We start from the raw sequence: 26,612 nt of genomic DNA, 5'->3' as shown, positions 1-26,612 counted from the left end.
ATCGAAAAATATAGGGTAAATATAGCTCCTTTGACGAAATATCTGTAATATTGCTATTGAATCGACTATGTTGAGCGCTCCAACCATCCCATATCGTATACGTCGGCCCTATCGGGTGATAATTCTCCGTATGCTCATTAGGGCTGTTCAAAAACAACTTATTTTTCTGGATTTCAGTCATTCAGTGATTAAATTGTCAGGTTACCCTAAAAAGCGCTGCACACCAAATTTGGTTCAATTCTAACAAGTATAGGGCTCCGCAGATCCAATTGAAAATTTTAATTCAAACAGGAAAATTAAAAACAAAATTTTTCTATCAACCCCATGAAATTGTTGAGCTGTCTTCAGAGACGATGCAAAACAAATTTGACTCAATTCCAACTAGTAGAAGCGGAGGTATTGTAGTTTTTCGTTGATAATTCTCCGACTATCCTTGATTGGTGGATAATCCAAGGATTATCAACGAAAAACTCCAATAACTCCGCTTCTACTAGTTGGAATTGAGTCAAATTTGTTTTGCATCGTCTCTGAAGACAGCTCAACAATTTCATGCAGTTGATAAAAAAATTTAATTTTTTTTTTATTTTCCTGTTTAAATTAAAAATTTTAATTGGATCTGCGGAGCCCTATACTTGTTAGAATTGAACCAAATTTGGTGTGCAGCGCTTTTTAGGGTAACCTGACAATTAAATGACTGAATGGCAGGAATCCAGAAAAAAAAAGTTATTTTTGAACGGCCCTAATGCTGATACAAAACGTTTTTTGTAAAGTATTCACACAATTATGGCATGATTTTACCACTTAAAGGCCTTTGTTTAAAACGCTGTTCAAAACATGTTTTGAACAAACTGTTTGTTCTACATGCAACCCTAGACCCAACCATATGAGTCAAGACATTCTATAGTCTTGTGTAGCAGGACCGATAGTTGAAAATTAGGCGCAGAAACCCAATTTTATCCGTTTTAATAAACATGTTACGAGTGAGAAAACAAGTATAGCCTTCGTCATCACCTGTGAATCTCAAAGATTTGAGTTGAACGCGTCTTGAACTCGATGATGAACAGCGAACATTATGACTTGAAGTCAGACTCGAGTTTCAACACTTTGGCTCTGACGTGAGTCCCAACAATATGACTCTAACTCAACCGGCATCTTCTTGAATTGAACTCGGAATTGACTCGGCGCTGAAGTTAAAATGACTCGACTTGAGTTGAGTCGAAACTATAATTGTAAAATAGACTAGCTACTTGGTTACAACCCTGGGCTTCGTACTCGAGTTGAAGGAGACGTAAGCATAAGCGTACACTACGTTTGTTTTCCGTTCCACTTGGAAGTCAACGTTGAAAGAGTCATCCAATCCCTATTTGCATTCGAAAAACACATAGCATGGGCTTGGCTGATGCACAAGCTTTCGTTGTAGCTGAAGCTGATGAAAACGAGTTCGACGACTACGATGACGACAGGGACTTCGATGATGACAGAGACTTTGATGACGACAGAGATACAGATTATGATGATGACAGAGACGATACATCTGACAGCAGACCCAGATTCGAATATTTGGACGACCGCAGGGAGATTCAGCTTCGCTACAATACCGTTCAGGACGAAATGGTATTTCAGGTGAGTGACTAATTCTTCTCATAAAATTACCACCGACCAGCAATATTAAGACTATTTGTCAGCGGAATTGGAACTTTAAGCACCTTAGTTTGGTAACCATCCCCTTTTCGTTAGAGGGCAGGTCATCAAAATACTCAGTGATGCTATACTCGCGTACACGTACAACAAATGGTTGTTTCAGAGGCATGTCAAAACCACTTGCCCGGCATTTGAGCATGCGACACACAAGAATTGAGCATAGGACACGTTAACATACAGTACTTGTACATGGTGCTTTGTAACTCGAATCCAAATCTCAAATAATCCGAGCCCGTACCGTGACCATGACATTGGCTATAACCATAACTATGACCGAACGCGAACCCCAGCTAAACCCTGTTGTAGACTGTATCTTAGCATTGCCCAAACCATGTAGTCCAGCACTAGCTCACATACTCAAGTATCGCCTGCTTAACGACAATGAATACTAACTCTATCACATTGGGAAGGGTCCGACGATATTGCGGAACGGTTCAATCATGCGGAATCGGTTGGTACCGGCTGGTCGCGTATTGTAAAGTAGTCCGGATACTTAGGTCTCTCCCTTTATATATATGTATACAAGAAAATTTCCAAGCATGGTACACTACAAATTGTCTTGATGATTTATTTTTAAAGAATCAAGTTTTATTATATAGGCCTGTGGTTCAGTACACTGCACTTTTTCAATATCTCATGTCAATCTTGTAGAAGGGTGAATAATTTTGACACATTTCAGTTTAATTTACTTTCCAGATAACTGCGCCTACACGAGGCTGGGTAGGACTTGGCTTTTCCGAGGACGGTACCATGAGGGATGCCGATATCATAATAGGGGGTGTATATCGGAGCAGACCATACTTGCATGTAAGTTTACTCATTCACAAATTCATATTGAGTGATATGCAAGTTTTCTACTATGTGGAAATAATCGATACTCCAGGATGCTCACTCTGACTCGAACGCTGCTCCCGATATCGATGACGAAGAGAATGTCGAAAGTTTATTAATTCGAGAAAATAGAACCCATACATCGGTTGCCTTTAAACGGATGCTTGATACCGGAGATAGAGACGATTTCAAAATTGGAGTAAGTATGTACTGTAGCCTAAAGCCTACTTGAAAAAAGCCTTCACGTAGTGGTGGCACCTTCCGCGTATGATTGACATAAACACTTACATTTACCTTTTTGCAATTTCCCAGGCCGGTATGATCCACGTGATATGGGCATTCGGGGAGGATGACATGCCAAGGGATCCGGACAGATCCTTGTATCATGCCAGGGACCGGGGTAAGATCACGTGAAACGATAGATGCCAGTGATTGTAATGGTTGCTGGTATTTCTATTAAAAAATACTGTAATATTTAATTGTTAATAAATTACATTGATGTAAAATATAGTTATAATGAATTTAAAATAAATTTATTACGTAATTTATTTAGTTGTAGATTCATTTGACGCACGAGAATGATTACCACAACACCAACAATTTATAGACTTCAACATTACATGCACATATAAACGATTATTTATCGATCACTGCCGATATGTGGGCTTTGCATGTGGTATCACTTAGTAAAACAACAATATTCGTAAGACTCTCATCAAATGTTTTTGTATGAAATGTTATGTTATGTAATCGAGGGTAGAATTAATGATGAAACTTCGCATTAAAAATTTTATTTACTTGAAAGAGTACTTTTCTTCGTTTTTCGTTGTACAATTCACATCAATATGTACATTTCGAATTTTCAATCAGCCAGATAGCTTGCAGCACATCGGATGTATTAATATTTTCTACTGATATGTTGCTGACAATCCCAACAAGGTTTTACACATGTCCCTGAAGTACAATGTAAATCATTAATATTTGTGATGTTCCATTTGTATTGCAGGCTCAAAAAGACTAATTTTACGTCCAAGTTTGGAGTCTAAAGACGACAGAGACGGTACTGACTACTTTTTTTCTTGTGTTTCATAGCGATGGTACCTTACTATGGTAACGTATAAGCTATGACCAATTGCTCCCTGTTGGGGTGTTCATAGTCTGATATCGAATTCGATTGACTCTGGACATCCCCGTTGTCCACTACTAATCAGATTATGAGTAAAAGAAGCCGAAATGCGTCCATCCGTTTAACGTCACCCTTGTTTCCTCTGCATTAAACACCGCTCACGTCCATTAATTATTTCGGTTCAACAGGTATATGTAAAACGGGGGTGGATTGATTTTGAACAATCTCTCAATTTTATAGATTTTACTGACAATAGAAATAACGACGAGGATGGCGCGCCAATTCGTCGTGATAGAGACGGTTCTTTTTCTACGTTCCTGGATGAAAGGGAAGATTTTCATCTGAAATGGAGAGTCGTGAGAAATAAAGACATCATTTTCACCGTAAGGAACGCAGTCGAAACCCACACTGTTTTAGATAACTCATTGTTTTCTACTTATGTAATCAGTGCTATTCTGGATCTTCTATCTCGTAGCTAATGGATAAAATCCCTTGGTGAACCTAGGCAAATATGGCAATTATCTAAATTCGATACATGAAAATTCAAATCCTAATATGGTTGTTATCCAACATTCGATCGTGTTGTATAATGAAACAGAAAGTTGAGAATATGACAATTTAGCATGCTATTTATAACCCTAATCCCAACCCAAACTCCACGCTACCACCAGCACAAAATACGAAGCATGACTCTTAGTCTACCCTACTCCGCGGTCTTAAGTATCACATTATGGACTGTGGAGTCGGGCTCGGTTTCATGGAGTCGGAGTCGTAGTTTCATTAAATTTTCTCTTGATCGAGTCAAAATCAAAATCAATAAAACAGGTAACAGCCTCTGCAATCGGAGTGAAATTCAGAGTTGAGGAAACACCTACTGGCTGGAATCGAAATTTGTTAAAGTTATCTGAATCGAACTCCAATTGGGCTAATTTAAGATCGAGGGAAATGTCCACTTCATATACCATTCGTAGGTATTCATGGACCATCATTTTAGATTGGTAGTGAGGTAATCTGTCAGTCCGTATATACGTTAAATCAGAATTCATGTTATTTTGATTTCAACAGCAAGTATGCAGATCATATCATTGATGATATCGATGCTTAATTCCCTTGACAGTTTCCCCTCTATGTATGTTGCATGGTTTACGAAACGTATACCACGAAATTGATATTGTGACACACGATAAATTTGTTGTTCATCAGATTTCGGTGCTCACGCGAGGATGGGTCGGCTTGGGAATTTCTAAAAGACGAAACATGCGTGGCGCTGATATCATAATGGTGGGAGTGAACAGAGGAAAGCAATATATTTACGTAAGTAGATTGTTCACCGTAGCTTTAAAACCTGGTTTCGCGCTGTGCATTGCAGGACACGCACGCTGCTGATAACGAAGCGCCCATAAAGGATCGTTTTCAAGACTCGAAACTATTACGTGTTAGGGAGAACGGCACACACACAATCGCTGAATTTGAAAGACGCTTGGACACAAGGGATGATGATGACAACATTATTGAGGTTTGATGCTAGCGCATCGCATTCTTTGAAATTGGCACTCTGACAGATATATTATTACAGAGCGGTGGAATAAATGTGATTTGGGCCTTCGGAAGGGACGACCTGTCGCCCCGAATCACGCGTGCAGATTATCATGGACGATCTAGAGGTAGAAATGATAAATTCAAACCTTCTTCACGATTCGAGATCAAGGTTGAAATCTTAATGATGCAGGCGTAAGAAGATTAAAGTTGATTCGCGCAGACGACGATTTTGATCGAGGTTCGTTGCACAGATTTTATGTATAACAGTATTTTGCTGATAAATATCTGACTGATTCCTTTCCGAATAGGGTGTTGATCTACGAGTCAAGCCAAACGTTCGCATCACATTTATGATGACGTTTTCTAAAGTAAAATTGAATTGCAAACTTCCAAACTGTACATTTCACACGACCGGGATGCATTTGATGCCAATTATATATTGTATAGTCCAGTGTTGGGATGACTCGAGTCAACTTTATCGTATGACTTGACTTGACTCGAGTCACTTTGCAAAAATGACTTGGCCTGACTCGGCGTTTCAAAATGGGGATAGACTGGTGACTCGGAGAAAAATTCACGAGTCAATTTCTAGTCGCCAAGTAACTGTGTCGCAAAAATGGCTGATCTTGAATATACTAGGACAATCCAGGTTTCATGATAGATGATTTTAATAACAATATCAGATCTGTTGCTGTTGTATGCTAACCGTGATGTCACCAACGAAAGCCGAAATTTGATTAATTTACGAAAATGGGAACAATACATATGGAAAAAATTAGACGTGATAGAAAAATTCTGAGCACAGAATCGGATTCAGCAATTTAGATTATCCTCAATCAATCATTAAAATTTTTGGCGCAAATATTCTTTTCGAAATTTGTAGACCAGTGTAATAGTAAGATCTTGGATGCTTTCACAACTAACGCCCACTTGCAAAGTAATAAATAAAGCAACCAAGATCTTTTCATTATATATATATATATATGGAGAGCGAGAGAAAGAGAGAAAGAGAAAGAGAGAGAGAAAGAGAGAGAGAGAGAGAAATTAATATGTTTACTTTTGTAGATGATGGTGACGATTTCAGGCGAGGACTCACTGACGAGCCAGATACGACTACAACGTTCTTCGATTTTAGAGATTGTGAGTGCTGCACTTGTTGGCGTAATGCATCCGAACGTATAATGTGGACAGGACAGTAGCTGGCACTGATATGTCACTGATGATCACTAGGTCACTGATTTACAGTCGATCGATATTGATATATGTTTACTTTTTCTTCCCATGAATCTTTGATTGAAAATCAAATCGAGTTCCTGTTTTAACATGTGATTAAGTGACTGCTAAGTGACTATTTTCGAATGGAAATGGTCGATGCCAGGTAAGCCTATATCAAGCACGTGGTCCGGGTCGAAAGCAAGTTCAAAAACAAGTTTGGTCAACTACTGTGATCTTATTTGTGCAGCGCGTGAATTGCCACACAGTAAATCACATTTTCACGATGGGTGTGGAATTCCAGGTCCAGTCAAATAAGGTCTTTTCGCCTACTTGGAAAGACATAGAAGACCCCTATTACTATTATCAACACAAAATTTCCAGTTTTGACTTTGAATATTGAATTAGACTAATTTGGGCTCACTGATTTCAAATCTGCAATTCTTTTTGTCCAACACCTCAGGATTTTGAGAAATGCGACAAATCTTGAAAATGATATTGAAATTTTTAGTCAAAAAATGTAAAAACGTTTTAAATTCCACTACACAATCATCTCATAATTTACGCCATATTTTGAAGTTTATGAGAAGCTAGATGTATTCCGAAATATAGTTCATGCGCGTAAGTATGCCAGATCCGTAAACTCCAAACGTAATTAGGTGCAAAATCGCTATTAAAATGTTGCCAACAAATTTTCTCTTCAATGCTTTTCTGTATCATAGGGCTTTTGTAATACCTCTATCTAGACTCCAGCAATAAGTCTGCCAATATATCACAGTCCCATCGCTCTTGGTAGCGCAATTCCATTGTATTATTGTCCTAGTGCAAACTCTTCACCTGCTACTGACTGATAATGCCAAGATGTTGGAAGTCTATTCATAGGCGCCGACTTTTATTTTTGTACGAGGTGGCGGAGTGTTGTGACGTCATAAAGATTCCGTATTCGTGACGTCATAATCGTACTCGACGGTACTTTACTATAGGCTGCAGGCGTGCGTAATGCAGCGTTAAACCACTGATGGTTTTAACTCACTCATTAATATCAAGCTACAGTCTGAATAATGAATGGAATCTTAAATCATCATTCAAAAGATTAACTGCGTCACCAATCCGTCCGAATGCAATCAATTTATTGGCATAAAGAAGGTTCCCGTTCAAATGCATGAAATAGCGTCAGAATTTATGTCCCTGAGCATTTTGTGTTGCATCAATCTAATCGACGCAAAATGCGCCGTGTGAATAATAAAATAAACCAGCACTGTCAAGTTAGCAAGTGACTATGACAAGCGTCAACTCTCGAATGCGGCGTTTCAAGCTGACTAGAGTGATGATCACAAACTAGAAAGCGCGCAGACAAGAATGATGATTACAAACGAGAAAACGCACAGGCAATCGGTGATTTTGTCTTACGGCTAACGCTTCGTGTTGAGCAGCTCGCATAACGGCAATGTTAAGCAGATAAACAGCGATCTGGCCTACATTGCTTCATTTTACGATTTACGTTAGCCAAACATTTCTGGAGTATATGATATACTGTATATCGATGTATATGCCGCTAACAGATCATTGACAAAAATATATGACGTCCTATTCCCATCTAATGTTACGATGACAGGCTAGAATTAATTCCAATACCAGTCGCAAGGCGCGATCGTATCAAAACGCCCAATTGTTTGAAACTCGATATTGTTGCTCTCGATACAAGTCCGTCCAGCAATCAAGTTGATTGTAACATAGAAGGTTTCCCGTTTAAACGAAACGAATAAATTCAATCGGCCGGCAGCATTTCGCCGATAACGAAATTGCAGGTATGCTGCAAACCCGCGATGATTACATGGTTCGTGCGGTATACCTCGCATACCCAGGTTCGGCAGCGAGCAATGAGCCTATTTAGTTCAGACGCGGAGAGTCTGTAGTAAGTTTTCAATCGATAAGAAACATAATCGAAGCGAACACGAACAAGATCACAGGCAGATGATATTACAGTTTAGCAAAAGTGTTTTTACGGACGGTAGCTCTATCTATCCCCTCGTTCATCAAGGGCTCTAGCGGCATCTTCGCAGCTTCCTTTTGGTGTACATTCAATACGAGCACATGATTCAGTCGCTGTTGTGTCATGCTTGACCTTAAATAAGTTTTCAAGCGTCGAAGCGCACTGAACGACCTCTCTGCTTCGCAGGTAGTACACGGCAGGGAGAGATACATTCTCAAAAGTTGAGCCATATTCGGCAACATCAGCGGAAGTATTTCATTTTTACTGAAGAGATTGTGCAGCTGTGACATCGTTGAAACTGAAATATTTTTTTGCTGGGTGAAGCTTCTCAACTGCTGCTGTTCCATTCGCATCATATTTGAATCCAAGTCGCTGTAATAAAAAGTAGTGACTTTTTCGAAGGCAGAAGTATCATCTGATTTTGAGGTTTTGTTCAACAAAACAGTTTCAATGTCGTTAATCATTTTCATATCGTGCTTTGAGTAACGTATCAATAACGAATTAGAACATTCCGTAAAGATGTTTGAATAAATGTTCTGGTAAAAACCTTCCACGGTCGAATTGCGCTGCTGGCCTTGCGATCTCATTGCACGTCTGCCTGTGGCGCGCGGCAAAGATGGCATTTGCAATCCTATTGCAGTAGCAGACTCCTTAGTGGCTTCAAACATCACAGAAGCCTCACTTTCCGTTCCCGCGTTCCACGAAATTGTTGACGATACGCTTTCCAATAGTTCACGAACTCGTCCAACGCTAATGCCGTGTTTTTGAACTTCTATATGTACTGGGTTTAAAATGAATAGAAGCTTTTGCATGATGCGCAACAAAAAGTACACATCAAAATCGTCCATCGAATGAAGATGACTGGAAGCTTTGCTGCGACTAATGGCATCGAGGTTGCCGTCATTTAAGGTTTCAGCAAGCCAATCCAGTATGGCTTGGTACTGGTCCAGGAAGGCGTTAACGGCAGGTAGCTGCATTATCCAGCGAGTGGCACAGAGAGGACGCAGAGAAGACGAGACCCGATGTTCACTTGTGAGCGAGAATTTCTCGAAGCTATCCAGTCTTTTTGGAGACGACTTGATAAAATTAACAACAGCGTGCAACACTGAAATGGCATGTAAACCTTGTCTGGTTGCTTTAAAGCAATCATGTACAACCAGGTTTATTTGATGGCCTGCACAATGTAAATACAGCATGGTCGGGTAGGTCTCCTTGAAACGAGCTTGCACTCCTGATAACCGCCCTGCCATGGCTGCAGCTCCGTCGTATCCTTGCCCTCGGCAGAGGGATAGATCAAGACCAAGCGAAGTTAGTCCATCTGATATTAATTTATGCAATGTTGCAGCATCCGTGCAAGGACACTCAATCATACCAAGAAATGATTCGTGGACATCAAATTTTTCATCTGTGTAACGAACGCATAAAGATAATTGTTCCTTTGTCGCTACGTCTGTAGTTTCGTCTGCCATTATGCAAAAGAATTGGGCTTGCTTGATTTCGGAAATTTCATTTCTAAGTACTTCTTTCGCCATCATTTCAAGAATTTCGTTGCTAATATCATGACTAATCCATTTGTAGCTCTCTCGATTAAGCCATGCTGCAGCGTCCTGGTTGTATTTCCCCACAAGAGTCATGATTTCGTAAAAATTGGAACGTTCGTCTGTATGTCCACGAACAGAAACACCTTGTCGCCCCAGGAAGAGTAGACAGTCGAAAATTATTTTGAGAGCGCCACTGTTTTCTTTCAATCGTTTAACTGTTTTTTCGTCTAATGTGATCCTAGCTTTTGGCCCTTGTTCTGTAATCAATTTCATCTGTGTACTGTCTTTGTGAAAACGACTCTCATGATGTATTCTTACACCTTGCTTTCCCTTCTTCCAATTATTATAGCCTATTACAGTCCAGACTTGGGCCGAAGCCTGTATTAAATTCACTTTATTATGTTCAACTGCCCACGTGCAAGTTGGACAAAATGCTCTGTCTCTGGCACTATCATACTTCAGCCATGAATACTCCTCTTCCCAACTTCTTCTGTAACTCCTACCCTCAGCGGCCACTGGCATGCTTGTTGTCGGAACTTCTGCACTTACGTTACGTAATACATGATCAGTATTTTCTTCACTAGGCTCTTGTCGTGAATCCTGATTTGGAGCAAAAAAACGAACGAATCGTAGGTTGCAACTTCAGCCGTTTCTTATTCGACATCCTAATTCTGTATTTCGATTCAGAAGTGGGAGTATTAGAGCCTGTTGTCAACATTCTGCATTTATGGTCATGAACTGATCAAAAGACCCGCTAATAGGCTACACAACATTGACAAATCTTTGATTCTGTGCTATGTCTTGCTCGGACTGCTTCTGTTGTTCTTAACTACCATGATCATACGAAGAAGCACCGTTGTCTATCCATCTATATGTTTTCTATACTCGAAATCTGGTGATCGCTGGTTTGATTTATTGACCCTGCCTGCTACTTCTCTGGCTTACAGACAAATAGAAAAACCGCATTCGCCATTGTCAGCCAGGAAATGATCGTAATACGCGCTACCGTAATTAATTATCAAGTTCATTGTTGAACACAATGATTTCACCATTGTCAGCCAGGAAATGATCGTAATATGCGCTAACGTGATTAATTATCAAATTCATTGTTGAATACAATGATTTGTCATTATTGTCCAGACCATGCACCATTGTTGCGGGCGAAACGTTAATCTGAACTCGTTTTAAGAGTTCAAATGCAAAGTTCCGACCCTGTAGTGCAGTGCATCCTTTCCCTACGTTTTTCAAATGTTAGGCTACGTAAACCATCAGGAAAGAAAGAACACCGAAACGATACGCATATTGTTAAATGGATAGAATGGATCAATTTAAAATCAAGTTAAACGTCTCTAGCAAAATGACGAAACGCATGTGTACATGAGCTACAATCAAAGGCTTTCCTTGCTGTTCCTTGTAAACAGATAAACTGGTTAACATCGAATTCGCGAACAGACTCCTGCCGGCGTAATTGATTCGCGCTAATTGAAAGACGACAGAAGCCTGAATTAATAGAAATTGGTGCCATTACAGAACAGATTCCATAACACGCTTAGACATACTGAGTTGTGAAAGCAGTTCGTCGACATCACGGAGGTTGCGTTGTTCCTTATTCTCGCGCGTACTTCTTAATAACGAGTAGTCAGTATTCACGCGAGACGGGAATCACTAATTGACAGCACTGCTGGTCTCGTTGGGCCGATGTCGTATCCGATCGTGCACTTGGGAGTGATTAATTTTTGGGTGTCATATCAGCAGAGATACACAAATAGTAAAAACTGCTGATGGGAAATTCAGCATTTTGCACGAGGTGGCCGCCACCTCGTAAATTCACTTACGAGGTGGCCGCGCCACCTCGTAACCTCGTAAGTCGGCGCCTATGAGTCTATTGACATGGGCATGCAGAATGTGAATCCTATTGCAACCCAGAGCTTAAAAGTTGGCTAGTAACTCTTTCAACGGATCTTCGTAACAAAAGATTTCCAAGCTGTAGCTTCTTTTGAAGACATACTTAGATGATATTAAATTTGTATTTAATACTTTTCGAATCGGAGGTAATTCAAACATCTCAGCTTTTTGTTTGGCTTCAGCTAACCCGGGAAATTTCAAGCACGTGTATGCGAAGCCTTCTCCACGAAAGTTAAGAGCTTAAGAGCTAGTCCGATGTTGCTGTTTGGCTCTTAAATTCCCTTAGCGAAAAATGCAGGGATACCTTGTGTATTCAGATTGTTGGCCAACGACTGAAAAGTCCAACATGTTCAAGTCGACACAGATTTGCCAACAATACTCTGCTCATATTAGTATTTGTTCAAAACAAGCTCGATCTTTTCATATAGCTCTTCTCGATTAATTGATTGTTCAAATGGGCCAGGGTGATTGCCGTTACGAAATAACCCATTCCACTATTTGTGTTCGCAGCTATTCATAAATAGTCTCCTTTGCTCCGGATTGTATTCAGGCAACTCCACTTCTAAAAAAATAATTGGAATATCATTGCAATACACCAAACAGTCCCGTGAAATTATATATTTACTGTACTATGTATGCTACGCTGTTTTTCTTGGAACTGAAAATTCAACAATTCTGCATAGTTAATATGAGAATCCGGGTGATTTGCCTGTAGCTGATAAAGAAACGAAGGCTCCGAACTGATGCCTCAGACTACAAAGTCTATAAATCTTCATGTTTGTCTCGTAATCAATCTGAATCGGATGTTTATAGATTTCCTTGATCAATTTGAGAAAAAGGACTAAAAACAGAAATAGGAACTTGGTAACAATGCAGAACCCAAGTTCAGGTTTAAAAAAAATGTTCAGTTTACCAACTTTTTCCTGGCGAAAATAACAGTCATCCAAATGATTTCTTGGTCTTCTTCATACCATCGTTTTTTCGAATGGTACAAGCGCCATTTCGCATTCGATCAAACATCTTTAATTCTCCACACAGGTCTTATATACTCTTCATGCGGGGCCAGCGTTTAATACCAGTCACTCCTTGGCCACTCACTCGGAATTAATGTGTGTTTATAATCTAATGTGACTAAATTTACTTTATTGCTTTTTACTAAGCTAATGCCCAAACCCGAAATGCGGGAAATTTTAAAAATTCATTACTTGAAACCTGACGCAATATAGCAGATCTTAGTTCATATTTGGATTCAGGGAACCGAAATTAGATAAAACCAGGTGACAAAATCAAAACTGGAGAAAAACATTTTTTTGTAGACCAGTGTTATTGATGGCATGATATCTGAGTAGACTGCGTCGCGTTCCCTCTAGGGTCCTCAGGGTCGGCGAATACGTTGGCCAGCACTTTATTGTACAACAGAAACATCAACAGACTAAGGATAAAACATCGGATAAAATAAACTGCGTTGGTATTACAGCGTCGGTCGATCGTCAGATAAAAAGGCGGCAGCACTTGTCTGATAAAAAGGTGGCGAGTATCAAGCGGAGGTCTTCTTTAAATAGTCGGAATCCAGACAGGGTCGGGCATAATGATTAGCAATGATTGGTAGTTGATGATCCGACGTCGACGGCCGTATACCAATCCACCATAAGGACCTATCAAAAACTAGTAAATTATCCCGCGAACAAATTTGAGTTTTGAGATCCCGCACTCATAGCGAACGAAGTGTGTATGCACGTAGTCACGAAAGATTTATAGCCGCGATGTAATCATGATTTCGGTTCTGTTTCCGTGTACCTTAATTTGCATGTGCTTCTCCATGCTTCTCCAACAGTTTCAGATGATGTCACCACTCCGGCAGGGGTTCAAGCCGAAGAGTCAACGGCTTCTTTTGATTGTAAGTAACTTGTCAGAGATGTACAACATCCTGTGATGCTGTAGTGCAACATCAGTGGTTGATGCTGTATGTTTTAAAACTGTAGTGCATATATTTCTTCTGCGTGTTTCCGAGTTCGCCACTTTTCTCGGATGAAAATTTACGATGTCATCTCAATTTTAAAACATGCTAAACGAGTTAAGCGTAGACAGTTTGGATAAGGAATAATCGCAGAAGAAACGATTTAAATTTCTAACCAATCAAAAGTAGAGTTGTTTTTCTAAACCATTTCAGGTAGAAGTGGAAAATAAAAGGTCTGATGAGTAGGGAAGATGTGGTACCGATGGATCACTGGGACCGAAAATACTTTGAAAATTCTCCATGATAATTCCATGATTGCACTCCGTGAACTAGTCTACAATTGCATGCTGGCAAAATCTTTCCTCACATACAAAAAAATTCGACGTGCGCGAGCAATGGGGTCTCTCACAGATGATTTTTGTTTTAGGGGGTGTAAACTAAATTTAGATCGACATATAGATTTTTCTTTGTAACCTTCAACACGAACAAACCAGCAATCATTTTTATTGTGAAGTGTAGGGCTTGTATCAGGCTATATAATGGCACCTATTATTTTTTTCAGTACTTTCCTTGAGTGGACTTTTTTTCGATTTATGTATAAAATTCGTAGGGTGGGGACCGATGATATGATTTGGAAGTCACACTGTCGATTTTCATGCAATATGTATGTACCCTCAAATTTATAAGTCCGAGCCTAAATCGAAACGTGATTTTATGACAACATTTGAGTTAATATTTAATCTATTTTTTGACAGTTGCGACCAAACATTCTTCTCTTAAATTATAATACTGAGAAAGAAAAGTAGTCACATTTGAGTTTTTCAGGGTATATGTGACATAGGTCCCCGGGTCGTGTGTCATTGGACCCACCGGGTGGGGACCGATGACACGTTCGAGCAACAAATTTTGAACGTCCAATAATATTTTTTGAGAAGACGGATATTCATGTATATGTGCGCGATAGGTAGAGCTTGTATCAAAGTGCTGAGCCAGCAAAAGATCTGCTGTTTTCGGCTGAACATTTCAGGGTCAGCGATCATTTTCCGATTTTTGATCCATCGGTACCACATCTCCCCTACTCAACTAATTAGATTCATGAAGCAATATTGGTCGAGGGATCGCGAGATGGTGCAATGGTGATGCGTTCGGCTTGTTGATCGGTAGGTCGTGGGTTCTATCCCAGGCCTGGTTAGAACAAAGGTATCCACGGCCATACTGCTAGGCACACATCATCCACAGGTAGCATGGAGGAGAAGAAGACGGGAGTGCAGACTAGGTGACCTTACGGTCGTTTCGCATCTCCATTGACGAAAGCACATCGATGGTGCAGGAGAGACAAATATCAGCGCTGTCTACCTCTTTTAGCAGTTACTAGGATGAGGTACCTTAAAAATTGAAACAATAATGTTCGAGACTAAGCGCAAAATGATTTATGTCACTACGAATAGGTATAATTTTCGAAAATATAGAACTAAGATAATACAGGAACTATTACGCGCGATTATTACAACGTTTTTTTCACGAAAGTGAGGCTAACTGGACATAAAACTACTTTATACGTAAAAAAAAATCAAATTTATAAACTTTATAAACAGTAACTCGTATGGCCAAAATATATTTAACTACAGATTATAGTAGCCTAAACATGATCAATAAGGGCACGAAGGCATACTTGAGTATACTCCGACAAAGTTGAAGTACTTAATTACTGACCAACTCTGATTAGATCCTACCCGCAAACAGGATACTTTGTTGTAGGCAGATAAATATTGATTCTTTTTAATTGCAATATCCAATATATGAGCCTTGTAGCAATATTACTTGATGCTGTATGCTTTCTTTCTTCCAACAGTTTCAAATGATGTCACCACTCCGTCACCACTCGTTCAAGTCGACGAGACGACCGCTGCCGTTGACTGTGAGTAATGCTGTCCAGAGCGGTTTAGTCCATCATACCGTCATACTGTTATAAGTCGTGTTGATGCGCTATATATTTTTGACTGCATGAACTATATTTCACTTGGTGCGATGAAATTATTCTATGCCATTTCATATTTCCGACATCCCGTCATACTGTGCCAACTGCAGTGAAACGGTAACGGTTGGTAATTTCGAGACATGAACGTCTTCCTCTCCACTTGCCTGGCGATATCTGGGAAAAATAATTACTATCTCTACAAATTGTTCTTCAATTCATTTTATAAACTTCAAGTTACAGCTCGGACGGAACACGAATGACAAGGTTGAATGCTATGAATTCTCAATAATAATATTGTAGGCGATATCAAATAAAAGCTGATACAACGCTGTATGCGTCGGACATTCCCCTTAAAGGCCAAAGAACTGGTCTTGGAGTCGTCAGGCACGGGTGTTAACTGCGTCGACAGATGTCTTCTTAATCACTGGCGGATACATCCCATGCCTGACCGTTCATAAGCTCGTGCCAGTGGGTAGTCATCCAGCGTAAAGCTCCTGTTAAACTATGATGCATATCACTGATACGCCATGGCAACCGCTACCTAAAAGTAAAAAAGTGAAGCCTCTTCTAAATTTGGCTTTTATTTATCTTGTGACCTCTCCGATACTGCACGCGGGCGTATGATACACCCGGAAATAAACTAAATGTGAACGATACCAAACTTTCCGGTCCAAACAACGAATATCTACTCGAACTAACCAATATTTTCGAATGCCGAAACGTTGCGTCTTGTCGTTTACAGATCGAAGTGATGTGACCACAATATCGACGGGTACTACCAGGGCTGTGGCTATCCATACGACAACAGCAAATATTGACTGTGAGTGATACATATATGATTCTTTGTTTGTAGGTAGGCTACTAGGTAGATCATCACTATTGTTGGTATTTCATCTGATTAGGATATTAGCATCGAAACATTATTAATTTATGCTATATGTTCTCAATCTTTGTAACAGTTTCGAACGATTTCACGACTCCCGCATTGGTACAACTCGAAGAGTCTACCGCTGTCCTTGACCGTGAGTAATGCAGCCCCAAGATGTTCAATGCTTATATCGAGCTAACGACCTGAAAGACGTCCTCTGCTTAATTGCTGTCTACGCGCTGCCCTAAAATTCATGTAGGCTTACGCCTGTAAGATTGCCTAAAACCGACATCGACAATCCTATTTTAGATGACCAAGATAACAGCTCAGATGTGTTATTTCTCGATCAAAGACGGAGGGTTAGTGTGTCATGGAAAATCAACGGATCATTTATTATAATTCAGGTGAGTGGTATCTGGGATACCTGCTTACATCGCCGAAAACATAGAGTTTGGTTGTAGAAATCTTATCACACGCGCGCCTGCTCTTTAGGCGGTTAATTGAGAGGGATGACGGAGAAAGTCGTTTCAACACTTATTATTTTCGTTTGATAATTTCACAATTATTATGGTATTTTGGAAGGATTAATAACTTAGAATAAAATTACTCTGATTCGGAAATGAATTGGCACGTGTAACGTGATTGAGCAATAAATGTATTCCAGATTTCAGCGCCGACAAAAGGTTGGATTGGCATTGGTTTCTCGGACACACCGTCTATGGACGACGCCGACTTCATAATCGCAGGAGTAACGGAGGAGGGCCAAGGCTATATTTACGTGAATAATTGTCAAGTAATTGAGACGATAAATCAGATCCTCATGTTTCATGCGTCATTGCAGGACGTGCATGTGAATGACTACAGCATCCCTACCCTCGACGACGAACAAAACGTCACTCTCTTGGACGCCGAACAAATCGGTGATAATACGCAAATTACGTTTCGAAAACCTATTCAATCTACGGATCCAAATGATAATTCTATAAAGGTAACTTGCAGCTGTAATTGTATTTCGTGCACAAGGTAATGAGAGATGTGAATCTTCGGCATTTGAACGAAAAAGAATACCATTTATTAATATTTCGAGGTAGTGATTGTCACCGGGATGTTATGATATCAACTAAGGCTAAGTCAGGGCGTCCAACCTTTTCGGCCCAAGGGCAAGATGGGAGTTACTAACAATTGCGCGGGCCACTTGAATGTTGGTGACATTTTTTAGTCTTCCGATAGGAGAAAACCAGATTAGGTAACGTTGAAATCAAAAATGCATCAAAATCGATAGCAACTATGTTATGAAAAGGAAGGGTGTATTCATATCATAACCGCTCAAAGCACGAAAGTTTTTCAAAGTTAATAAACGAAGTCGGTCAATAATAATGTCACTTGCATAGATTGCGCGTCAATTCTGTACACCGCTTGGCTCATTTGGAAACGACAGGATCACTCCGCTTTTGGACATTTAAATATCGAAGATATCGACGAAGATTCGTCCATCATTTTGTGCAACGGTTTCATTTGCCGGCGATCTTTCTGTGAGCGCACATGCAAAGTCGGATGTTGGACGACACGTTATCTCATAATTGCGAATATAGTCAGACTCAGGACCGTATTCAGAGACACGTCTCTATCTCAAACTCAAGTTATGTTATATTTAATTATATATATCTAATTTCGATAATTACCATGCGGGTCACGGGTTAGCCGCCCCTGGTCTAAGTGTACATGTTTAGAATAAGTGTAAAACAATAAATTCGATGTAAGCAAGAGCTATGCCACCGACTCCCGCAAGAATCAGAAAATCGTAGCTCCCATGCAGGAGAACGATTAGTGCATTCATCACGTTAGGACTGAATCAATCAACAATATTCACGTGTATTTTTAAGGAGCTATATATTGAATTATGACCTTAGCACACATATCACCACCCAAATATCATGCACACTCCAACACCCTGTAGTACAGGTTACGGCTACGTTCTTTAGAACATGGGCTTGGTGCAAATCTAGTTATTAGATTGCTCAATGATCAGCCACGATGACACATTGGACATATAGAGTCGATTAATAAGGCAACGCTCTTGTTCGTGTCACCTTGAACTTTAATAACAGTTCTCTGTGAACACGATCCTTGATCGTCACCATGCAAACACAAATCATATTCCTCTTCACGTCTTCACCCGTCTGCATAAAATATTGCCGATGCAGTTGTTTTAGTAAGTATTTTCTGCCAGTGGTGTTTTGAGTGAAATTTCTACCACGATTTAATAAAAAGTTGTTGCTCAGCTACTTTGCTGCGTGGTGTTATTTTGGGATTTCCGTCTGCAATCAATAGTCGAAGGATATTGGAACCGCCCAATGTCAACGAAAAGCAAAACAAAACTTTTTTGGGGGCACGCTCGATTCAAACGTGATATTTCTTCATGGGGCATCATCATTTGCGCATTCGAGTGGCACTGTGAGTTTCTGATTGCAATGACAGGACTATTCGGGTGCTTCGCCGGCCGAAAGAAATCGCAGGACGGTCCGTATGTTTGATGCACTGGTTTAGAGCCGTCCAGGGTTCCTATCGAACACCAATGTCAAATACACGTTGACACCGTCCCTTGTTGTTAGTCTACTTGTGTATGATAGAAATTAATTTTGCAGCCTTGCGATAAATAAAATGGCCTTGGATTCTGTTTAGAATGGTCAAACGAACGTACATTGGGCGTATGGGGAGCGGGATCTAAAAGAGGAGGACATTCCATTTTATGAAGCCAAACGGGAAGGTATGTCTGAAACACGAGGGATTGTAAGCAATGTTGGGTACTTTTGATTCGAGGTGGTTTTACGTAAGGAATATATAGCAAAGTGTTGTACCCACGAAGGTCGCTTTATTATAATAAAAATAATTTATTCAATCACGAGTGCTATGGTTGCGAATGCCAATAACGCTACGTTTATAGGAGATGGTAACCATATAGGGATGGTGCGAGGGCTATGATGAAGTGCGTGTTCTCAAACGATCGTCTATTTCATGACGGTGCATGAGCCGTTGACATTGATAGCGACGATATTTCTTAGCATGCCTATTACAAATAGACTTCTACCTATCTTTAACATATATCGAGTGGCAGTAAGTTACTGCTTTTGTCTCGTTTCAAGTAAACTTATCGAACTATCTGCATTCGGAAATAGTACTAGTCCCGTAATTAGGTACTCGCTCCAGGTAGATGTACTAATCATCAATAGTTTAACAATATGAACTGAGAATTAATCCATGCCGTTAATTACTTCAATATTCAGGTTCAACTGTGGTTACTTTTATACCCCAAGAGGAAGGAGAAAGTAACGTAAACACAGAAGGTACGCAGTTGATTGTGTGATGAATGCGGATCGAAGGATGATGTATTTTGAGCTATAAGATCACTACGTATCATCCGTTCTCCGGAATTCATGATCCAATAAGTTGACGACATAGGAGATGTCGGATAGTCTTTCCCACACAAAGCCTTCAAAGCAATGTGATTATGACCCAATTATCAACAACATGGGTGGCCAACCTTTATGCTATTCACAATCGTATTTCGATTACCTATGCAGCATACGACCACATTCCTGGACATAGTACCTTGCTATACTCAGCGAAATCGATTTATAGTGGTAATGCTATGAACAGTCACTGGGAACGGCTATGATGGTCGCGCGAATCACGAAAATATTTACATGAATTTTCACGAATGAATTTCTTGATTAATATTCATAGTTTCACATATTACTATCAAATAGTTATCCTTTCTCAGCCCATATGATCAGATTAATCGGTAGAATTCATGATTGATGGAGGGTGTGTTTTCGAAACTTTGGGGCAAGATTCAAACGATGATGCATGTTCGGGGGGACCCATTGTTATTATTGTCACGTTGTTGCATGCTGTTATTTGTTAACCTCCGATCAGGATTGTCGGTATCGAGGAAATATATTGGAATCTCTCAAACGTACCAGAAAAAAATTTCTTTCGTAAGAAGCACATGATTTCAAGTTGGTATTTCTCCATGGGGTGCATCATTTTAATCCACTGTTTGCATCGGTATTGAGGGGCTCAGATTGCAAGGGCCCTACGACTATGTAATAAAATCGAAAATATGGCCGCATTGAATCGCGCGTGCCGCGAAGAAAACTTCACTTGAGATTATTTGAACAGCTTCTTTGAGGTACAGAACTTCAATATACAATTGAATAGTATATTCATATTGAAATGAACCCGAATATTTTCGGCTGACACTCGTCAGGGGTAATCGTCAGCAACTAGTACAGAATTCGAAAGAACAGCGTATATCAACAATCGTAACACAAAATATGACGTCACCGGCACGAATACGAGAGCGTTCAATGTACTATTTTTAGATGATACACGAACTCTTTTTGTTGACACAGCCTTGGCTGGTGTATTTTGATAAAAGTCGACTCCAAGGCACACAAATGAAAGTGTGAGCGACCCTTTCCGAGTATGCGAAATCTGTCGTCTCGATAATTTTTCGCACAGGCGGGATTATCGAACAAGTGTTTGCCAATTGCAGAATTTATGGCCTTTGATTGTTCCGCATCAATCTTGAGCGGATGAGTTAAGGGTCGCTCACACTTTCATTGTGTGCCTTGGAGTCGACTTTTATCAAAATACTCCAGCCAAGGCTGTGTCAACAAAAAGAGTTCGTGTATCATCTAAAAATAGTACATTGAACGCTCTCGTATTCGTGCTGGTGACGTCATATTTTGTGATACGATTGTTGATATACGCTGTTCTTTCGAATTCTCTACTAGTTGCTGACGATTACCCCTGACGAGTGTCAGCCGAAAATATTCGGGTTCATTTCAATATGAAAATACTATTCAATTGTATATTGAGATTATTTAAACTCTCAAAAAATCGGGAGTTAGTTCATAAATTAAATTTTTATGTTGACGGACGCCAAGACGTATCAATTGAATTATGTGTTCATGGCCGCCCAAGTTCCTTCCGCCGGTCGACATCCCTGCTCTACAGTGTTCAATTCGCCTGTATCCACCGTATACCTTATTTTACCCCGTTATTAATTTCCGCTTCCTGAGTATAGAGAAACAACCTAACCAAACCTTGCGTAGCTATTATGCTGCTCGCCTTGGTTAGACACCAACTCGCAATCAGTTAGTGATGCAACGTTTGGTGCATGCTACCACGGTACTCTCTAACTCTAAATATAATGTTTATAACAATTGCCTTAATTGCAGCGACCACCCTTCGAATAAGCGTCGAGGAAACAACGTTTCCTACTGGAATCGAATACGGAGGCCAATATGAAGATTACGAATATGGGGACAATGACGACGACAGTAGCCAAGATGGCCTGGATAACATGTTTCTGGATGACGCACGGACGGTTCAATTGAAGTGGGCTGTTTTGCGAGGTACCATAGTTATTGAGGTACGTCTATCTCTACTGTTCAACAGTATTTCTCTTCTGCTCCACATTGAATAATGAGAGAGAGAGAGAGATGCGCAGTTTGCATTAATGTATGTCACAATCAGCCATGGGTGGTATACGTCGCCAGTGATAGTACTCAAGTGGAATTCTAAGACACTCCATGAATCTTTACTCAACCACAATTAGAACTAAACTTTAAACAAGGGGTGTCAAACTCAAATTGCGTCGCGGGCCCGATTCAAACCTTCAAATCTCCCACGGGCCGCAGGCTACCAGTGAAATGTTTCCAAAGTGTAACCTCGTGTCCTTGCTTTTCACTTGAATACTTTATTATCAAGTATATGTAGATAATATTACACGGCTAATATGGGTTTTATTCTAGCAAGTCGCAACACCTTCATTTGCTAACAATGGAATGGGCCAAATACGATGATTGACCGGTTGAATAAAAATAAGAAACGATGAAACAGTGGCGCTAACGACGATATAAGTAGACATATTTATATGCTCCCTTTGCTGTAGTCGCAATTCGGCGTTAGCCCAACGTATATGCGGTATGGAATACAAGATATTTAACTGTGAACAAGACGTTGGAATTTGGGTTATATTAGGGCGATTTTATTTTGACCTTAAAAACGGAAGATTAAGACTTAAAAAATCACAATTTTGACATTTTTTACCTTAAAAATCTTAATTTTGACCTAATGTGACCCAACGTATGCAAATTAGATGTTTTCCCACATAATGTTAGAATTTTGCCACTTATCTTCCTTTCTGGTTGGAACTGTTTGTCCTTACGAAGTAGTTTGGCCTGAAAAAAACTTTTGCGCCTCAAAAACCGACACGTACTTACGTGAAAAAACTTTATTTTAACGAAATCTGGCCCTATTTTAGAAATTTTAGTAGTTACATTACGCATTATGGTAAAGATAAAAATATTAATAAAAAATTTGTAGTACAACGATGGGTACTTTCCTACGTGGTTGGGTAGAAAGTGTCTGACCTTATCAAGTAGCTTGCCAAAAATGAAAAAAGAACGTTCAACAGCAGCAGCTGTTGGGCTGACAACAATGAAGTTGTGCGTACACTGCTGGTGACAAACCGTGTTGCTTTATTCTGGCAATGGTGTCTACATTACAATTTTTCATCATGCGTTTTTGATATAAGAACCATATGCAATGCTCTCGCAGTCTTGCTTCAGTTGGTATATTGCGGTGCGTGGAACATAACACCATGTCAACCTATTTGTTTCATTTGAATGTTTATGCTTCACAATGAGCAGACAATGGGCCGTCTACAACGGTAGTCCTATAAAATAGGCTACATGCTATAAAATGTCAAATGATAAGTTCCCTTACAGTGCAAAATCTACGATACAAACGAAATGCATGTTGCAAAAAAAGTTTTAACTTTGTAAACAATTTTGACATTTTTGGACGTAACGCTAAAATTTTGACCTAATTTTGACTTTTTTTGACATGTCAAAAAAAATCGCACTAGTTATTATCATTATATGAAAAGTCGGATTTTTCTTAAGTCCGGGGAACTATTAGGTAGGGTTACCATATTTTGGGAATATGAAAAGGGGATACTTTTTCAAAATTTTCAGACTTACAATACCGGGGTAAAATCCGTAAAAATGGTAAATTAAATAATAGTTTGTAGTTGGTTGACAAAAAAAGAGGTCAACTCTACGGTTCAACTCCTGAAATACCCGCCGGAATGATGCTTCAGTTCTAATTTCCTTTATCTCAGTCGAATTTTAACAGGCATTTAACGACAATTTTCAAGAAAGAGGAAGTATGGTAACCCTACTATTGGGTAGGAAGTGGCATAGCAGTGCTATCATTGATACTTGAATGATACATTTGTGTAGCTAATATATTTTACAGGTAAATTGCATATAACCGTTCCGCATTGGCGTTTTTGCTTCTGTGAATAACTACTTTGGTCCATTTTTCCATAAAACTCAGTGTGCAATTTTGCATTCTCGAATTAGAGAGAGTAAAACCACAGCGCCGTAGTCGGGTGGTTATAATGTGGCCTGTGAATATGCTCGACATTTTCTGTCTTGAGGGAATATTTACTGAACGTATTTCCTGCAATAAATTCAACATTTGGTACGCATGTTTGGTACGCATGTTCGGTACACATTTGGTAGACAATTTTCCAATCTAATCAGAATTGCTTCGAGGGCCGGATGAAATCGTCGCCTACTGTAGACGGATACTGTGTGTTTTGCCGATTCTTACCCTAGCGTAGGATGTAAATCATGTAGGCTGAACCAAATTCTGTTTTCACCCCCTTTCAACGGGTAAGAATGAGGTAAATACGCCTATCTGTTATGAAGATATCCGAGTGGCGTACGGGGTTCTGTTTATTGTAGGCCTACATCCCAAGATAACCTTAAAAAGTGGCGCATGTAAACAGAATTCAGTGCTTCCCTGGGATATATCTCGGTGAGAATTGGGGTATTTGGATCATTTGAAAGCATCATTTGGTGCCTGTAAGTGACGATTACCTTATTTACGACCCAGGCTATATGGTGGAAATCCGGTGTATGCATCTAGTTTCCATGCATGGATTAAACATGGTAACATCTGCGAAGATCCCTAAACTAGAAGTAGAACGAGAGATGTCGTAACATTAGCCAAATAAGTAGTTTTAAAATGGAGACATGGTCAACTCGACGCATACGGTGAGTATTCCATCGGAGGTGACTAATTTCGAAATTGACATATACGTATCACGACAAATACAAAACGACTAATGCTAATGACAATAGGCACAGATAGACATGTTTTCTTCACATGATACTGGTGGTTGTTGTCTGTGGTATTCATGGTTTTTTCGACTATACAATGGTCATTTACACCAGGTCGATATTCTTTATGTTGATTCGTATCTGCCGACTTGTAGCACGGCCCACTTCTAGGAATTTTTAAAGCAGTAAGTATGATAAAAGAAACCTTAAGGTTCGCTTTGCATATGTACCTGTCAAAACATTGAGCAAGTTTCAACCTCATCAATTCAGACTGATGAGTCAATGAAACCAGGAGCACTGAAAGTTGATAAAATACGGGGGGGGGCATAGACTTTTCAAACTTTTCAGAGGGGCGCGGTGTGAAAAAAAATTGGGAGCCTCGGATATAGACAAGGAACTATATATTCTTTTATATAATATTGAATCCTGTTCCATTTCTTGTCTAGTTTCTTGGACCCACAAGCGGATGGTTCGGAATTTTCTTCTTGCGTGACGGTCAGCTCGACGGGGCAGATGTAGTGATCGTGGGTAATGGATACGCATACGTAAGTATAGAACTACAGACATCGGTGATACTGGATCCGCTGTATGTAAATCTAGTGGGCTCCATCGATGTGAAGAATATATATTTATCCGATGTAGAAAAGTGCATTATACTGCGAACTCTATTCCTAAGTCAACATGGAACGTGTACTTATCTGCAAATACATTGTCCACTTGAAGTTGATTTCTTAATGAGATTATTTGAGATAGTTATAACAGCGTGACGAATGGCCATGTCATTATCGACTGAACTCGATCAAAGTCGTTATGAAGTATTTCTGAACATGCGCGCTGACTTGATCTGAAAAACAAAAGCGGTAGAAACTGCACGAGAACATCTGTCGGATCAGAATGCAGCATAGTATGCCTGGTGGCATGACCGAAACCTTTTATTTATAATAATTGTTCTATGCCCCATGAAACGTATTGCTACCTTTAACTTTGACAGTATAGTGAGTCAACAGGCAGCATCGACTCAGCCAGCAAAATACATTACGAATGTTATATTACCGTTACCGTCAACGTGAATCAATGGGCGTAAAAGGATCAACTATACACCAATTAACATGGATATATATATCCAAGGGGATGAGTGACTGCATCTTTCGTGTATCATGCCAAGTATACTATAGGTGCAAAAAGTGACACACTTTAAACATAACCTACTACACCCCTGGCGTACATCTCCGTAAAGAGATACGAGAGATACATCTCCGCAGTGTTTTATTACTCGTTTTCGCGTAATTTGGGAGAAGTATTTCTATCAGGAAGTTCCAATGACCTGATTTTCACCCTACACAATGGTGAAAGGTATATTAGTACATTTTATTCCGACCATACAATTATTATGCATGAAACGTGATAGTTAACCTCGGTGATAGCAACTTATCCTAATGTTCTCGGAATGAGCAATGATTCCTTCCTTTTGACAGGATGCCCACTTCAGCGAAGGAAGATTTCTAATCGATAAATCACAAGATTCGCTCTTTGTCTTTGCGAGGCAAGAGAATGATACCTATCTGAACGTAGCTATTAGCAAACCGATTACCGCTTCCGACACCAATGATGTATCAATTAAAGTGAGTTGACGTCAACTTATAGTATTGAAACGGACCCCTCATTTCTCTTGCAGCCAATGGATCTATTTAAGTCTCGAAGTCCAATCGATAGACAAAGCTCAAAGTTCCAACACGATAACAATGGCCTACTGCAAC

General features: G+C 39.8%; 2 protein-coding genes across 2 annotated transcripts in view; one reads left to right on the top strand and one right to left on the bottom strand.

Moving 5' to 3' along the window:
- The window catches only part of LOC145459898 (uncharacterized), a 76,969-nt gene that overhangs the window by 35,386 nt on the left and 14,971 nt on the right, over positions 1-26,612 (top strand). Inside the window, exons 16-38 of the mRNA XM_080338408.1 lie at positions 1,421-1,623; positions 2,398-2,508; positions 2,585-2,731; positions 2,845-2,932; positions 3,539-3,592; positions 3,899-4,041; positions 4,862-4,972; positions 5,028-5,174; positions 5,235-5,322; positions 5,388-5,435; positions 6,263-6,337; positions 13,683-13,745; positions 15,658-15,723; positions 16,526-16,603; positions 16,743-16,805; positions 16,961-17,055; positions 17,316-17,429; positions 17,493-17,639; positions 19,334-19,418; positions 19,936-19,995; positions 21,898-22,091; positions 25,302-25,400; positions 26,331-26,477. Of these exons, the coding sequence (XP_080194534.1) occupies positions 1,421-1,623; positions 2,398-2,508; positions 2,585-2,731; positions 2,845-2,932; positions 3,539-3,592; positions 3,899-4,041; positions 4,862-4,972; positions 5,028-5,174; positions 5,235-5,322; positions 5,388-5,435; positions 6,263-6,337; positions 13,683-13,745; positions 15,658-15,723; positions 16,526-16,603; positions 16,743-16,805; positions 16,961-17,055; positions 17,316-17,429; positions 17,493-17,639; positions 19,334-19,418; positions 19,936-19,995; positions 21,898-22,091; positions 25,302-25,400; positions 26,331-26,477 (2,426 nt within the window). The remainder of the gene's footprint in view (positions 1-1,420; positions 1,624-2,397; positions 2,509-2,584; positions 2,732-2,844; positions 2,933-3,538; positions 3,593-3,898; positions 4,042-4,861; positions 4,973-5,027; positions 5,175-5,234; positions 5,323-5,387; positions 5,436-6,262; positions 6,338-13,682; positions 13,746-15,657; positions 15,724-16,525; positions 16,604-16,742; positions 16,806-16,960; positions 17,056-17,315; positions 17,430-17,492; positions 17,640-19,333; positions 19,419-19,935; positions 19,996-21,897; positions 22,092-25,301; positions 25,401-26,330; positions 26,478-26,612) is intronic.
- On the bottom strand, positions 7,292-10,784 carry LOC145434590 (zinc finger MYM-type protein 1-like). Its single transcript, XM_080311930.1, has one exon. It carries the CDS (start codon positions 10,463-10,465, stop codon positions 8,390-8,392), a length of 2,076 nt encoding a protein of 691 aa, XP_080168056.1. The 5' UTR covers positions 10,466-10,784; the 3' UTR covers positions 7,292-8,389.

Source organism: Botryllus schlosseri, chromosome 2 (genome assembly GCF_051294905.1).
Source record: "Botryllus schlosseri isolate E-star chromosome 2, Bs_hap1, whole genome shotgun sequence".
NCBI classification, from domain to species: domain Eukaryota; kingdom Metazoa; phylum Chordata; class Ascidiacea; order Stolidobranchia; family Styelidae; genus Botryllus; species Botryllus schlosseri.
This window is presented reverse-complemented; position numbering and strand designations above follow the sequence as displayed.